The sequence below is a fragment of the Botryllus schlosseri genome, chromosome 7, assembly GCF_051294905.1.
Source record: "Botryllus schlosseri isolate E-star chromosome 7, Bs_hap1, whole genome shotgun sequence".
Taxonomy (NCBI): Eukaryota; Metazoa; Chordata; class Ascidiacea; order Stolidobranchia; family Styelidae; genus Botryllus; species Botryllus schlosseri.
Genome location: NC_137242.1, coordinates 10979342 through 10994746, shown reverse-complemented (window position 1 = coordinate 10994746; position 15405 = coordinate 10979342). Strand labels below are relative to the sequence as shown.

Sequence of the window (15405 nt, the reverse complement as noted above, 5' to 3'; positions counted from 1 at the left end):
GAGTCATGACTCTAGTCATTGCGACCCTGTTTGAAAGTGACAAAAGCAATGCGGCCTGCCTAAATGTTTTGCAATTCATGGAGCCCGCAGTACTGGAAAGCGCCCCCCACTTCTGCTCTAACTATCCTATAAATTTGCTGACGTAAAATATTTCGAATTTTTCTTGAAAATAACTCAACGATCTCAACATGGGGCTCATAGGCGAATTGCTCATATTACGGGCCTTGCGGATCTTCAACTGAGTGTAGTATCATTCTATTTTCGAGTCATCCCACGTACCTGGCCGCTACGTCATAAGCCAAAGTTTAACCGGACTGATAGCAGTAACACTATTACGATATATAACTCTAAACTACTGTTGTTCAATAGGTGGCGCAAGCCTGGACCTCAACGCTGTCGAGCCGAAGCCGAAAAAATGGATTCAGGACATGACCTGGCTGAACCTGGTCCAGCTCAACAAGCTGCCGCAATTCGGCCAGCTGCTGAACCAAGTGACGCGTAACGACAAGCAGTGGAAGACCTGGTTTGACGAGGAGGCGCCGGAGGAGGCCATCATGCCAGAAGGCTACTCGTCTTCACTGGATACGTTCAGGAAGCTGCTGATTATCAGGAGCTGGTGCCCGGACCGTACCACTGCTCAGGTACGGTGTTATCATTGTAGTTTGGATAATGCAAAATCGAGTGCCTGACTGGTTTGATTCTGAAGCGAGCATCAGGCTTCCAGTCAAGTATTTGAGTATCGCTCATTTTGGTGTCACAACAGTATGAATGATGTGGAGATTTAAAATACGTCGCTTTTTTGCGACCAAGAAGAAAATTATGCGTCACATAAGGGTAAAGGTCCCCAGATTTATTAGGACACGCGCATCACGCTCGGTGAAAAGCTCATATTTAACTCATCCGCGCAAGCTTGATGCTCAGCAATCAAAGGTCATAAATTCTGCCGTCGGCAAACCCCGATACGATTGTTGATATACAATGTTCTCTCCAATTCTCGACTGGTTGCTGGCGATTACCCCTGACGAGTGTCGGCCGAAAATATCCGGGTTCATTCCAATATTAATATGCTATTCAATCGTATATTGAAGTTCTGTACCTCTAAGAAGCTCTCCAAATAAAGGTTTTTGTTATTTTTTCCAATGTACTAATCTCATTTCACTTTGTGAGAATGCTGTGGTTTGATCAGGAATTCACAGCTATGTCATTTCTAGTAACGTGCGTAGCTTGTACTACATGCGTCATATAATGCGATGTGGCTAATCAAGGTTTCAAGGCTCCACTGTGCAAAATAGTATCGAAGCTATGAATTTCGTATTATGTTGATAAATTAGGTCTTAGTGGCAGGGGGTATATAATTTCAGTACTCAAGAGAATAATATCTCACTCTTCGACTCAAACCATTGGAATTAATACTCCAATTATTGTACCCAAATCTAATCAGAGTCCAATGTTCATGCGATTGCAATGACGCGGTAACTTTCGAATGACGTTACAATAACGTTACAGGCACGACATTATATCGCATCTTCCATGGGAGACCGATACACGGAAGCTGTAATTTTGGATTTGGAGCAACTCGTGGCCGAGTCATCCAGCCGAGAGCCCCTCATCTGTTTCTTGAGCATGGGGTCTGATCCAACAGAAAATATTGAAAGACTGGCACGCAGCAGGGGAATACGTATGTTTTTCTCGAGCGATGTCGGGTGAAATTTTTTGCGGAAAATCTAATAAACTTTGTTTTTCAAGCGTGCCGCGCCATTTCGATGGGTCAGGGACAGGAGGTACACGCCAGGCGATTGCTGACGCAGAGTTCGCAAGATGGTGGGTGGCTGTTGCTGCAGAATTGCCATCTCGGGCTGGACTACATGGACGAACTGCTGGAACAGGTAAGGCTTTGTGATTCGGCTCGGTGCGTTAGCAATTTTATCGGTTCAATGCACCACAAAAATTGCGATACAATGAAAAGATAGGAAGGTGTCGACGTGACTTGGAGTAGTCCATGAAATCAGAAACCCACATGAACCAATACCCAGTAAGTGGGAGATTTGTGCATAGTTGGTCAAAGTTGTCAGTGTTAGTACTCAAAGAGAAGTACTAATAACGTCGGAACTACTAGTCAATTGGAAGAAGAAATTGCACTTCCAAGACATGTCAAATTTGCAAGATGCATCCTTGTGGCTGATGACACTTGAAATAGGTGCAATTTTCGAAAATAGATTCAGTAAGCGTGATGCAGAGCAGAGGCTATTTCGATTGGTATGATAATCTCGCTCATAAACGGGATACGAGCATATATCCCAGAAATATTTTCAACTTTGTACAACCTAAAATGTAAAAAGTGGATGGTTTTGTCTAAAAAAGTAAAAGTCTTCGTCCCGCGGCCGGATCAAAATTTTTAACGGACAAAATTCACCGTTTCCAGCTACAAACCATCGAGTCTATTCACGAAGGGTACCGGACATGGATCACCACAGAAGTACACGGCAAGTTTCCCATCAACTTGCTTCAAACCTCCATCAAATTCACCAACGAGCCTCCGCAAGGCATCAAGGCCGGCTTGAAGCGGACGTACGCGGCCATCAACCAGGTGCTTAATTTGCTTGAAACATCGGTAATTGGGATCCAAACAGAAGAGTGGGAAGCTAGTGCTTGAAATATGAAGCTATTAAGTTTAACAGGCCTCGGTCTGCGTTGTACAAGTGTGATATAGCAGTCTCACTAATCTCCAAATATCAGCATGTATCGTGAAAGGAGACCATTCGTCACCACTTGATATTGTGATCCCAGAAACGTTAATTACAAATGATTGCTAGATTAAGATAGCAAGTAATATAATGAACAAATTGTCAACACATTGCTTCTAACCTGAAAGTTTGAACATTGGTCCGACATAAGCCAAAATTACCCTGCTTGCTTTCAGGAATTCTTGGACGTGTCCAACATGCCGCAATGGAAGCCCATGCTGTTCAGCGTCGCGTTCTTGTACACCACCGTACAGGAGAGGCGTAAGTTTGGACCCCTGGGCTGGAACATCCCGTACGAATTCAACCAGGCCGATTTCACGGCCAGCGTGCAGTTCATCCAAAACCATCTTGACGATATGGACATCAAGAAGGTACGTTGCGTTCGGTTTGCCACACTCTTTCGCGAATTCGTGAAAATTGGCATGATTTTTAGGGCGTGTCTTGGAGCACCGTGAGATACATGCTCGGCGAGATTCAGTTTGGCGGCAGGGTCACCGATGACTTGGACAAGACGCTTTTGAACACTTATTGCAAAGTGTGGTTCGGCGAGCATATCTTTGCGGAAAAATTCCACTTCTACAAAGGTGGGAGTAATCTTGGTGTAGTACGTTTTATTATTGGTCACGTTCAATATAGGGAGTGTCAAAATACTGACTGACATGATAGCGAGTCATTCAAAATACCTCAACCTAACCCTAACCTTATCCCTGGCGCTAGATTCATAACACTGGCTATCCTAAACCCTTGCCCAATCTAACCATAATCTTACCCGGAACGCCATTCATAACACAAGCCAAGCTAGCCTCTAGTCAACGTCTAATCCAAGCTAACTTGACGTTACTCCTGACGGTAGCACACGCTGACCTAAACCCTAGCCCAAGCACACCCCAAAACACTATTTGTAACGCAAGCTCACCTAAACTTTACTTAACGGACCTGACCTTACCCCTACGGTAGCGCAGCCTAACCTAAACCCTGGTCCAAGCTTTGAAGTCCGTAACGCTATCCATAACACAAGATGACCTAAACTCTAATCTAATCCAAGCTAATCTGATCTTACTCCTAACTGTGACGCTATCCTAAAAACTATCTTAAACTTCAACCCAAATAAACCAGACATTACCCATAACCAGACTTGTTCAAACTACTGGATTTTCGAAAAGCGCAACTAGAACTAGAACTACTCAATTTTTAAAACTCGCAACTACAACTGTAACTAAAACTACCCGATTTTCAAAATCCGCAACTACAACTACTCAATTTTCAAAATCAACAACTAGAACTAGAACTTGAACTACTCAAAAAATCGTTAGTTAGTTGACCATCAACTAACTAAATGTTTAGTTTGTACAAGTCTGCCCATAACTGTAGCACCAGCAAGCCTAGACCCTAGCCCAGGGCCGGGCAACATACGGCCCGCTGGCCGGATCCGGCCCGCGACGGCATTTTGTCCGGCCCGCGGACAGCTTCCCGTCTTACATGATAATGTGGCCCGCGGCCGATCAGTCTGCCGAGATTCCCCACTACTTGCTTACTACGTCAAATTTTGGCGACTGTATGTTAATATATTCGTGTGTGCGCACTTCGCAGCGTGCCAGAGTGGAGCTTACGGGTAAGTCCGTCGAAGCGAGAAGACTTGCATTGTCAGCATTTACTATGTACTTAACCCCAATGTTGTTTGTGGTAATCATGGTGTTTGCCGACTGCAATGGTCATTTACACCAGGCCGATATTTCTTATTTTTGATTCCGCAACCGCCAACTGGTAGCACGGCACACCTCCAGGCTTTTGTGAGACACAGCTTAATAGTTATGCCGATGAGATGGCGAGGAGGTGCCTAGATAAACCTCCAACACTCAGGTAGCAATCCTAGAGTCGGACTCCAACCCACAACACAGTGGGTATTGTAGCTGTGGATTATACCACTGCCCTATTTCGCCACTCACCCAAGCCTAATGAATTGATATCTTGGTAAATTTGGGGCACCGGGCTTACCGAACAACTTAAAATCCTAATTAAGGGTTGCACCTTGTGTTGATTGATCAGAGACAAGCAAACATTGCGGTGCATGTATGACAGTGGTTCTCAAGCAGGGGGCGTGAAAGCATCTGAAGGGGGCGCGAAGTCACAGTTAACTGAAAAAAATTTCGCGTTTGGCGCGATATACCACAAGCTCATGGTGTTTACTGTATCTATTGTCTTAATTTCATATTTGAGAATTCTCTCATCAATAGCCATAACCTTTATTGCCAATAAACTATCCGTTGGGATAGCTAGCATGGATGGCGCGGAATTTTTCACTATAAAAAAAGGGCGTGTTCAAAAAAGCTTAACCACATGACAATGCTGTTCTCAAATCCACATTCTCTTCGTCATTATCGGCAAGAAAATGCTTTGAAATAACATTGCTCCGTTAAAATACTATCATTGAATACGATTTATTCCATGTATAATGTATATGTGAATAAATGGGCCAATAATGTATCGATTCAGCAATCCGGCCCGCCAAGTACTTAATTTTCCTATATCCGGCCCGCCGACTGGAGAAGTTGCCCGCCCCTGCCCTAGCCCAGCTGACCCTACCCCAGACGCTGTGGCGAAATAACTGGAGTAACCCCGAGCTAAAATCGTTTTTCTTCTATTCCCAAGGTTACGCAATTCCACGGGTCAAGACCATTGGCGAGGTACACACCTGCATCAATAACCTACCGCCTGTCGATACCCCGGAAGTCATGGGCCTACATCCAAACGCGGACATCACGTATCAGGTATTTTAACAGTATTTATCACTATCAATTGAAGGATGCGTTCAATCTGAACTAATATATCTGTAATGCCGGTAAGAACCAAGTCAAAGCGGTCCGTCAGTGTACAAGAACAAACCCCTATCGGACATTGAAATATAACCAGAGACAGTGAAAGTAGTCATTGTTGGCACTGAAGTAGAAGTAATGTCGTGAATTTGCACTCAATTACAATTTGAAGTAGCAATTTCAAGGACATGTCGAAATTACCCCAAGTAGTAGTAGAAAAGGTGTTAAAAGTACTTGATTAAGCGAGCATGCCTAAAAAAATTTAGGTAGAAGTGCAAGCAGGCTGAAACTACTTGAGTCATCCAAAAACCAGAAGCTGTCCATAATTTTTTATTCATTCATTAGTTTGCTAATAGTCACAAAAGGCTGCACACCAGATTTGGCTCAATTTCAACCAGTAGAAGTCGACGCAGAGCCAATTGAACTTTTTGAATTTAATATGGAAAATAAAAAATAATTTTTTCAAATCTTACTGTTGACCACACATACTTGTTAAGTGGCCTAAAAGAACGATGTGTAACAATTTTTGGTCACTTCCGACCGGTAAAAGCGAAGCCTGTGGAAAATCCCAGTATTATGAATCAAAAACCAAAATAACTTCGCTTCCACGTGTTGGAACTACGTCAAATTTGTTTTACATCGTTTTTGTGGACAGCTCAACAATTTCGTGGGGCTGGCAGTGAAATTTGAAAAAATAAATCATTTTTTATTTTCGTTTCAATAAATCCTCTCTCGCAGACCAACTTTGCCACGACGGCGCTGTCGACGATCGTGAGCATTCAACCGAAAGAATCCAGCGGGGGAGCGGGAGAGACTCGCGAATCGGTCGTCTTCAGGCAAGCCGAGGAGATGATGGAGAAGTTACCGGAGGACTTCCTGCCTCACGAGGTGAAAAATTTCGGCCCGGTCCAGTCGAAATTGGGGCATGCGACTGGTTTTGACACAACGTCTAATAAATTATTATATTTATTATAATCATTCGGAATTGAATACACGATTTTGTCCAGCCTGACTAGATTGGTAGGATTTGGACTCGGATTCGAATGGGATAGGAAATAAATTCTCAAGTATATTTAAATGTCTAACTTGACTCTGATCGACAGGTGAAAGGCAGGCTGCAGAAGATGGGCGCCATACAGCCGATGAACATCTTCCTGCGTCAAGAGATAGACCGTATGCAGCGCGTCATCACCATCGTGCGTACGACTCTGATCGATCTCAAGCTGGCTATCGACGGAACCATCATCATGAGCGAGACGTTGAGAGACGCGCTTGACCAGATGTTCGACGCTAGGATTCCGAAGGCGTGGCAAAAGGTGGGATAGGGGCGTCCCAGGCCTGTTTCGTTATGACTGACTTGAAACTGATAAACCCTGGATGACTCTTGTTACTTTGTGGTGCTGTGCATTGGTGTTATTGAAGAACAGGATAGGGCATGATATATTATTGTCCTTGATGTTTTGCGTCATATACACCGAGTCATGATATACATACAAACTATCTGTGCATATTAGGGGTCTTCAAAAATGACTTTTTTTCTCAAATCGTACTGGCTACTAGATAAAATTGTCAAGTTACCTAATTTAGGCCTACACACCAAATTTGGTTTAATTCCAGTAGCCGCATTGCTACAGGAGAACAAAGTTTCTATTTATTATATTAAAATTAATGGACAAAAATGTCAAAATTTTTTTTTCACCCCATGAAAGTGTTAGGTTGTCTATAGAAACTACGTTTACCAAATTTGGCTCAATTCCAACCAGTGGAAGCGGAGTTATTGCCGTCGAAAAATTTGGATTTGAATAAAATAGTTTTTGCGGTGGGCACCACTATAATAAATAATTAAAGAATTGGTCACCGTAAATACTATTTTATTCAAATCGGCGGCAATAACTTCGCTTCCATTGGTTGTAATTGAACCAAATTTGGTAAACATCGTTTCTATAGACAACCTAACACTTTAATGGGGTGAACAGAAAATTTTCAAATTTTTTTGGTATTCATTTTTATATAATAAGTCGAAACTTTCTTCCGTAGCAATGCGGCTACTGATTGGAATTGAACCAAATTTGGTGTGTAGGCTTAAATTAGGCAACCTAACAATTTTTATCAATTAGCCAGTACGATTTGAGAAAAAAAGTCATTTTTGAAGACCCCTAGTGCGTATGCATGCCATGAGTGCATAACGAACATATGCCACTGGACAAAGAAGGTGCAGATATAGCCTTGTAAGGAGTTGAAGTAACAATTTCTCAGACAGATCAAATCTACTTATAGTGGCAATAAAAAATGAGTGGTCTTCAAAGTACTCTTGTGAGCAGTTTGAAAATTAATTTTGATCGAAGGGTCATGTGTTTTTAGTGCTTAATGGGATGTGGCTACTTTCAAAAATGCCAGATGTATCTTTCTGAATAACGCAGAACGCAATACAAATGAGTGTAATCTTCGAAAATCTGTACCGAGAATATATATATCATGATGTAACGGTTTGTATGACAGTTTCACCCGTAAAAGTCACGCAAGCTTATCGCAAAACTACTTTCTACTTCAAAGTGTATATAGTTGGCAATTTACTCAAGTACGGTTAAAGTAGAAGAAAAAGTAGTCTAAACTGAATAGTGCAATTTCAAGTTCGCATCATAGGACATCTGTTGTTGGCTTCGTTTTGAAATGGCACAGTTTTTTCTTGCCCCGACCCATCCTTGCGGTCTCGCTGAATTGGCTGGCTTATTTCGACACGATACAGTCTGCTCCAACCCCATTTCACTCATGCATGATTGACTTACATGTACTGGCGTATTGTTCCAGGTGTCGTGGGACAGCACCACTCTGGGATTCTGGTTCACCGAGCTGCTGGAAAGACACTCGCAGTTTCACAGCTGGATCTTCGACGGCAGGCCCAACCAGTTTTGGATGACGGGATTCTTCAATCCGCAGGTGCGAGATCCGCCTTTTTACGCGTGTGACTGGACTCCTTTTATATGTGACTCAAATACAGGGCTTCTTGACTGCTATGAGACAAGAAGTGACTCGGGCTCACACCGCAAAGGGCTGGGCTCTGGACGGTGTGATTCTGCATAACGATGTCACCAAGTTGATGAAGGAGGATATTACGTCACCGCCTCCTGCCGATATCGGTGAGATGATGTGCCGAAATTGACTTGGACGGTTTTAAAAAGTACATTTGCTAGAGGAGTTCATACTTTCACTGTTAATCTGCGGCGGCTATTTTCGGAATTACAGGAAGTGTCTTTGCGACTGACGTAAGATGACCCTACCAATACACAATTTATGAAAATACATGCAAATACTGTGGTACAGCTGCTATTTCGACCAGTTATCAGGATATTTTCACTCATAGACGCGATGCAAACTTATTACGGTCTAACGTTTATAATAGCACGCCGACAATCCGTTTCTTAGCATTGACGGTCCGAAACCGTGTTTTTCAGGCGGAGTCTACGTGTACGGCCTTTTCCTGGACGGCGCAGGCTGGGACAAACGAAACATGAAACTGGTTGAACCTCAAGCCAAAGTGCTGTTCGCCCAAATGCCCGTAGTGCACGTCTACGCCATCAACAGCGCGGCCAAGGAAGACGACAAGAAAGCCAAGGGCCAGTCCATGAATATCTTCTCCTGTCCGGTGTACAAGAAACCGAGACGTACCGACCTGACCTATATCTTCCCGCTTAAACTGCGCACCTCCGTTCAGCCTGAGCACTGGACCCTGCGTGGCGCGGCTATTCTTTGCGATACCAAGTAACGATTGTGTCGGACTTGTTATGTACAAAGATTTGTTGGTGTGTCCTTTCAAGTGGTATTTAAGTAGATTGTCGTATCTTAAAGATTTTAGTTCTAGCGATTCGTGTGTTTTAGAATTATTTTGGAAGAAAGCCATTATATATTTATGTCGAAAACACCTTATATTCTATTTACGATACTCACTGTATTGTATACTCACGTACTTTCGTACTAGCGCATTTAGAAACTCACCCAGCATCTTTGAATAAGCCACTGGTAGATTACTTGCTTTAAACCGTATAAAGGTGTACAACATCACTGTGTTCGTTATTGTAGTCTCGCTACATTGCTTTTGTACATAAGAAAATCGCTTGCACTTGTAAATTGTAGGTAGCGTATGTGTGGTCTCAACAGACGTAGTGTGCTATTACTTGCGATAGCGCCATGCCGACAAGTGTTACTGTACTGGTAGTTCCCCGATGCCTTGATAACATTCGATTTTTGTAGTTGCGTTTCGTACTGAAACGGTGTGCCTTTAATCAGCATCTGTGTGGTGTGTGTTTTTCCTGTAGCTATGGCCTGATATGATTACCTTCGGTGGGATGGTTACGAGTCCCTGTCTTATGTCGACAATTGGACGTGTGGAATAAAATATGACTTTTGCCATTGTGCTGACTGCGGGAATAGGCAGAGGATATAGGGTTAAGGGCGTCACTCGATTATTCGCGGTCCACGTAAGCATAGTGGTTACTGCTATCGCAGGGAAACATGAGGTCGTAGATTCTAGCCGCCGCAATACTAACATCTATTTGATGTTGATTTTTATGTGACACCGAGAACTTGAATAGTGGGAATTGATTTTGCGCGTGGTTAATTGACAAAGTCCAGCCGCTGAAGTAGAAATACATACGATGCTATCAGGTTGAGTTGACAGAGTTGGTCAATGGTACCAGCTACGCTATCACCTTCCTATGTGGTTAGGTTTTCATGGCGTCATGATCGAATTGGTACATTTTGAATTGATATTCCGTGTAATGAAGCAAAAAGATCCGGCCTCTGTAGTACGAGTACAAAAACATATATCCTACGGAACTTTGCAGATTTGCGGGTGGGCGTATCGTTACTAGGAGGGAGACAAGATGTTGCGAGTTCGTGTCTGGATCCTCAATGAGAAGAATTGACATGCTTTGAATTTCTTTTCAGTTTCCCACTAAAGTAGAAAGGAGTATTAATGCATAGAACACTCGGCAATCAACACGCTATGAAGCGGCGTTGTCGGCTAAATAGGTACGGGTGTCGGAGCAAAGGACTGCGGGTTCTAGTTTCATCATCGAACATTTCTTTTTGAAATAGAATCTTGAATAACACCTTACAACATTTTCGGGCGACCCATTCATACTCAGCCATCTTCATACCATTTAACTTTGACCGTGGCACATCAGATGGTAGAGGTCATTATCGAGAAATGTTAATCATCAACATTATTTTACTGTTTTTTTTTAGTTTTACTGTGAATGAAGAATATAATAATGAAAGAATAGGAATGAGTTGAAAGGACTTGGAATAGTCTATAAATCAAACAACCAACTTAGTCGTTACATTAACCTCCAAACTGTTACGACAATCGTTAGAAGTCACGTATGGCGGAGATGTTTTAGGAATGCGATTTGTCTGAAACGTGTTGCAACTCAATCAAATTCGTCAATGACGAAAGATTGCCCGCGACCTTCAGAAAAATCTGTCGTTTGTACTCAGGTTGGACAATGGTATTGTATTTTGTAATTGTAACACGATATCTTTTTAAACATACTGTCGTGTGTTTAAATTTATTGAGTGATTAGGAAAAGTCCATTACAGACCGATAGCCTATATTCGTTAGCCTAAATGTGTATCGAGGAAATCAGATGCGATAAAGGCGTCGGTGTGGTCCTACTATTATTAAGATCGATCGGGTATTGTAATATTTATGGCAGGAATACGATATTGCATGACCCAAATCGTAACGCTACACTCGTCACGGGAGGGTCTTTACAGCCGGCCAATACAGAGGCCTGCAAGCTCGGCTTTGCGCACAATGGCACCGTCTCCCCGTGTGATCCGACATAACAATATTGATAATATTATATTTTGAAATCTGATGCTTAATTAAACATATGGATACTTGGTGTTACATACTAGACACGTCGCGGTTCAGTGACTTTAAATCTATCGCCGCAATTCGATATCGGAATAATTTAGAAAATGATAACAACGCAACTTCTTCAGACCAGACGCGTGGCGAGGTTAGAAAGTCACGATACCCCTGTACTCACACGGAAAGAAGGTGAGCGACATGAGTTGCAGATATAGTTTGGTGGTAGATAGCTCCACAGAAAGCTCGTTCAAGGTATTTAGGTGATTCGAGGTTGATAACTTAATTAGTAGGATATTAATATCCCATTTTCATTATATGTTTGCCTCGAAGAGTTTTTTAACGATAGATACTTCGAATTCCAGGAGCAATTCTCAGTTTTTTGCGTTATAGACTCAAAAAGGGTTCAAGAAGTCAGCGTTGCTACTTATTACAAACAGAAAGTAGCGATCTCCAAAACATGTCAATAGGCTGGTTTGTTGGTTGATATCTGAACTCAGAACAAATCCCTTATTCAATATATGATACAATACATTCCGCTCAATTCACATACATAACGAAATGTTAATATTATTTTTGTATCGACCAAACAGACTATTGTACCGTATACCTTTGTAATTCGAAGACCGGCTGACGATGTCACGACGTGGTAGCGAAGCCGCGTATTCAATCAGCTCGCTAGGCCTGGGCCCGTTATCAATGAACCGGAACGAGCGTCATCCGGAAATGTGGACGCTGGTGAATGTGCACAGAATCGAAAAGCGGGAGGATTACGGCAATTGGTTCCTGGATATACAAGCCACCATACTCAACTGCGCTTCGAGACTGGTATATTACACATTACAATTTAGATATAGGCCTAACCCTAATCAGAATAACTGCGATAAGTCTGAATACGCAAACCCAGCTTCTCTAAAGAAATGGTCTCAAAGTGGTCAGTGTTGCCACTCGGGTAAACGTAGAAGTATCTCCGTAAATTTCTCCTGAATTATAAGTAGAAGCGGAATGTCAAACATGTCAAAACTATTTGAAATTCAAGTACAAAATTAAATGTATCCGTGTAGGGTAAGTATCTTCAAAAATATAATTTGTGGATGTACAATTGTACATTGTACATTTAACAGTTGGCCAGAGGTGACCACTTTCGTAATTCCATAACAATTTCATTCATGAAATTGATGCAAAATATCCAAACACTACTATTTCATAAAATCCAAAGCGTCAAAAGTTAGCAGTTCTGCCTAAACAACTGTTAGTACAAGTATGGAAGTAATCTAAATACATAACCACTTGAGGGCGTAGTAAAATAGGCTAATTTACTTGGACATTGGGAAAAAGTATGACTACTTAGTTTGTTACTGACTGCCTCTGGTTTTCTGTGATTATCGCTCTTAGGGGAAAACTTTGTATCTGGGGCGGATTTCGGGCATTATTAAGGAGGTTGGAGTGCAAACATTTAAGCACTTTCACACCGATCATAATTGGCCCGTAAACGCCCGTTGACACTCATGACCACATGTAGGACATTACAATTTAGTTTATTCATACGCATATTCGCACACTCGCATACTCTATTTGTTTTTTTGTTTGTTTTGGGGTATTCATGGTGTTTCTCGACTGCTATGGTCATTTACACCAGGCCGATATTCTTTTGTATTTTCCGTAACTGCCGACTTATAGCACGGCCCACCTCTAGACTTTTTGTAAGACACCGCTGACGCGGATGAGGTGGCCCCCATACTCTATTTAATTGCCTGGCAATTACAGACCGACCTGCTCGAAGTGAGCCCTCATCCCAACGTGGAATTCACGCCGAATGAGCTGCGAGCAGCGCGCTACTCCATCGACTGTCAGTCCGCTGATCTTCAGAGAAGAATCTATCAAACGAGGATCACACAACCCGAACCTCTGCATCGCGTGGTGACAATGGAGTCCGACAATATCAATCCGGGGATAAGATATTATTGAGGTTCTTCTCGCGAAAGCTGAGAAATACCAAAACTCATCAGTTCAACACCAGTGACGTTGCAATATCCGATATGTAATTTGTATAATAAACTTTACTCGCAATGCATTTGTACCGATACTTTTCAGTTCTGACGGTATTCGCGAGCTTACTACGAGCAATGGTGCTGAAATCCAGAAGGCCCACCAGGAGTAATGGCGTTTTGTTGGCCGTGTCCTATATGTTTGACTACCGCGCATAAATGACTCCATCAATCGGAAAAGTAACTTGCCGATCGATTGGTTAGCCTACATGGGTAGCTAAGGAATATGATAAATAAATGCAACCAACTGGTCATATCAACGGTATGAAAGAAATACATATTTGCCGCAATGCCCAACACTATGTGAGTAGGGATATAAATTATAAATGATGAAATAGCTATAATTGAAATGATTCGTGTCTAATAAAGACAGTTGATTGTTCGATTCCAGGTACGAATGCCATAACTACAGTTTGTATATCCCACTACATTTATTGGAACAGCGAGGCATACTCATTTGACGAGCTAAAGCCGGCACTTGAACCAGGGTTATATCGAACTATATCAAAATAAATAAATAAAGGCACCCAATAGCCTAGGCCGACTAAGGGATATAGTTCGATATAACCCTGGTTCAAGTGCCGGCTTTAGCTCTCCAAATGAATATGCCTCGCTGTTCCAATAAATGTAGTGGGATATACCAACTGTAGTTATGGCATTCGTACCTGGAATCGAACAATCAACTGTCTTTATTAGACACGAATCATTCAAATTATAACTCTACTCGGTTTGAGGTATTCTTGGATTTGCGATTACCTATGGCCATCTCACCCACCACCCGTGCCCATCCCCCGTGCCTATGGCCTAGGTTGGTTGACTAAAAAAATAAAAGGTCGTCACTTACGTTCGGACCACGAAGTTCCTGTTTAGCGTCATTTATGCCCATTTTCACTCGTATCTAACCATCATCTTACCTCTAAAAGATTTAAAGGAGAACGAATTGCCAAAAAGGAGGACATTTTTAAAAACAAATCCTCGTAAAGTTCAATACAGGGATGAAGTATATCAACTTCACCCTGGTAATTTAGCCTGTACAAATCGCCCAATCGATAAAATCGCCGTGTCACGCAGTGAATCATTTCCGACTGCATCGGACAAACAGGTCAGTCACATGACAGGTTTACATCAAGTCAAGGAGATTATACTAAATAGTGCAATATATTTACAGTCCGAGAATGCGAAAAGTGACGTGTATCCTTTATCAATTGCGCTGCGTTAAGGGGAACGCGGCGGCTAATACTAGCATCAATGATTACACAAAACAATCACACAACAACGCTCAATACGTAGTTATCCAATTTAAAAGATTAATGTCCCGGAAGAGCTAATATATACAATGCAAACATATGACTTTGTTTTATCTGCGTAACAAGGGTATTCTTTGGTCTATATATAGGCGACTCATCCAGAAAATCTGCTCAACCGCAAAATACTGGCAGCGGCTTGGATGTGTAATTGTAAATGCTGTTCGTTTGCGAAAACTAATTTCGTGGTTGAGTTTCCAAAAATAGTCGATTCGTCAGAATGAAGAATATAGGTGACTTGTTTTGAAGCACCGTTGTGCAAAAGCTAGATTATTGTATCATTATGTAATATTATTGATAAACTAATCATTTAATCTGAGCAATGAGCATCGTAGCATATTTACTTTATAATACCTCATATGCCATATGTCTGGATTTCCCCCGTACATGTTCGGGATTTTGTTGTTAATATCTGGGTTCAGAATTCCCAAAAATATATGGTATACGGTCTGTTATTAGTTACCTCTCTTTACTACATTTTAAAGGTGGTGAGTCATAGAAACCTCTTTAAATCTGTCTGCATAACTCACTGCATATGCCCAACACGTAACTACAATATATAGGCTACCCTACTAATATGCTTGAAGTGTGATCGTTAATGGCATGACGGCATATATGCATTGG

At 42.1% G+C, this 15405-nt stretch overlaps 2 protein-coding genes across 2 annotated transcripts in view; both read left to right on the top strand.

The window, feature by feature from the left end:
* Positions 1-9964, top strand: part of LOC145443022 (dynein axonemal heavy chain 5-like) — a 74339-nt gene extending 64375 nt beyond the window's left edge. Inside the window, exons 75-86 of the mRNA XM_080321005.1 lie at positions 370-641; positions 1507-1678; positions 1747-1886; positions 2423-2587; positions 2921-3115; positions 3178-3328; positions 5394-5512; positions 6296-6445; positions 6661-6873; positions 8366-8494; positions 8556-8694; positions 9010-9964. Of these exons, the coding sequence (XP_080177131.1) occupies positions 370-641; positions 1507-1678; positions 1747-1886; positions 2423-2587; positions 2921-3115; positions 3178-3328; positions 5394-5512; positions 6296-6445; positions 6661-6873; positions 8366-8494; positions 8556-8694; positions 9010-9320 (2156 nt within the window). The 3' untranslated portion in view covers positions 9321-9964. The remainder of the gene's footprint in view (positions 1-369; positions 642-1506; positions 1679-1746; positions 1887-2422; positions 2588-2920; positions 3116-3177; positions 3329-5393; positions 5513-6295; positions 6446-6660; positions 6874-8365; positions 8495-8555; positions 8695-9009) is intronic.
* A 1515-nt stretch (positions 9965-11479) lies between these two features.
* Positions 11480-13503, top strand: LOC145443025 (uncharacterized). Its single transcript, XM_080321007.1, has 2 exons — positions 11480-12257; positions 13197-13503. Exons 1-2 carry the CDS (start codon positions 12066-12068, stop codon positions 13395-13397), a joined length of 393 nt encoding a protein of 130 aa, XP_080177133.1. The 5' UTR covers positions 11480-12065; the 3' UTR covers positions 13398-13503.
* Positions 13504-15405: the final 1902 nt, after the last annotated feature.

Excerpts from the sequence above, each read along its gene's own strand:
- LOC145443025 (XM_080321007.1), top strand. The coding sequence starts at position 12,066 with ATGTCACGACGTGGTAGCGAAGCCGCGTATTCAATCAGCTCGCTAGGC. Across the intron at positions 12,258-13,196 it reads TCAACTGCGCTTCGAGACTG|ACCGACCTGCTCGAAGTGAG; the intron begins GTATATTACACA and ends TGGCAATTACAG.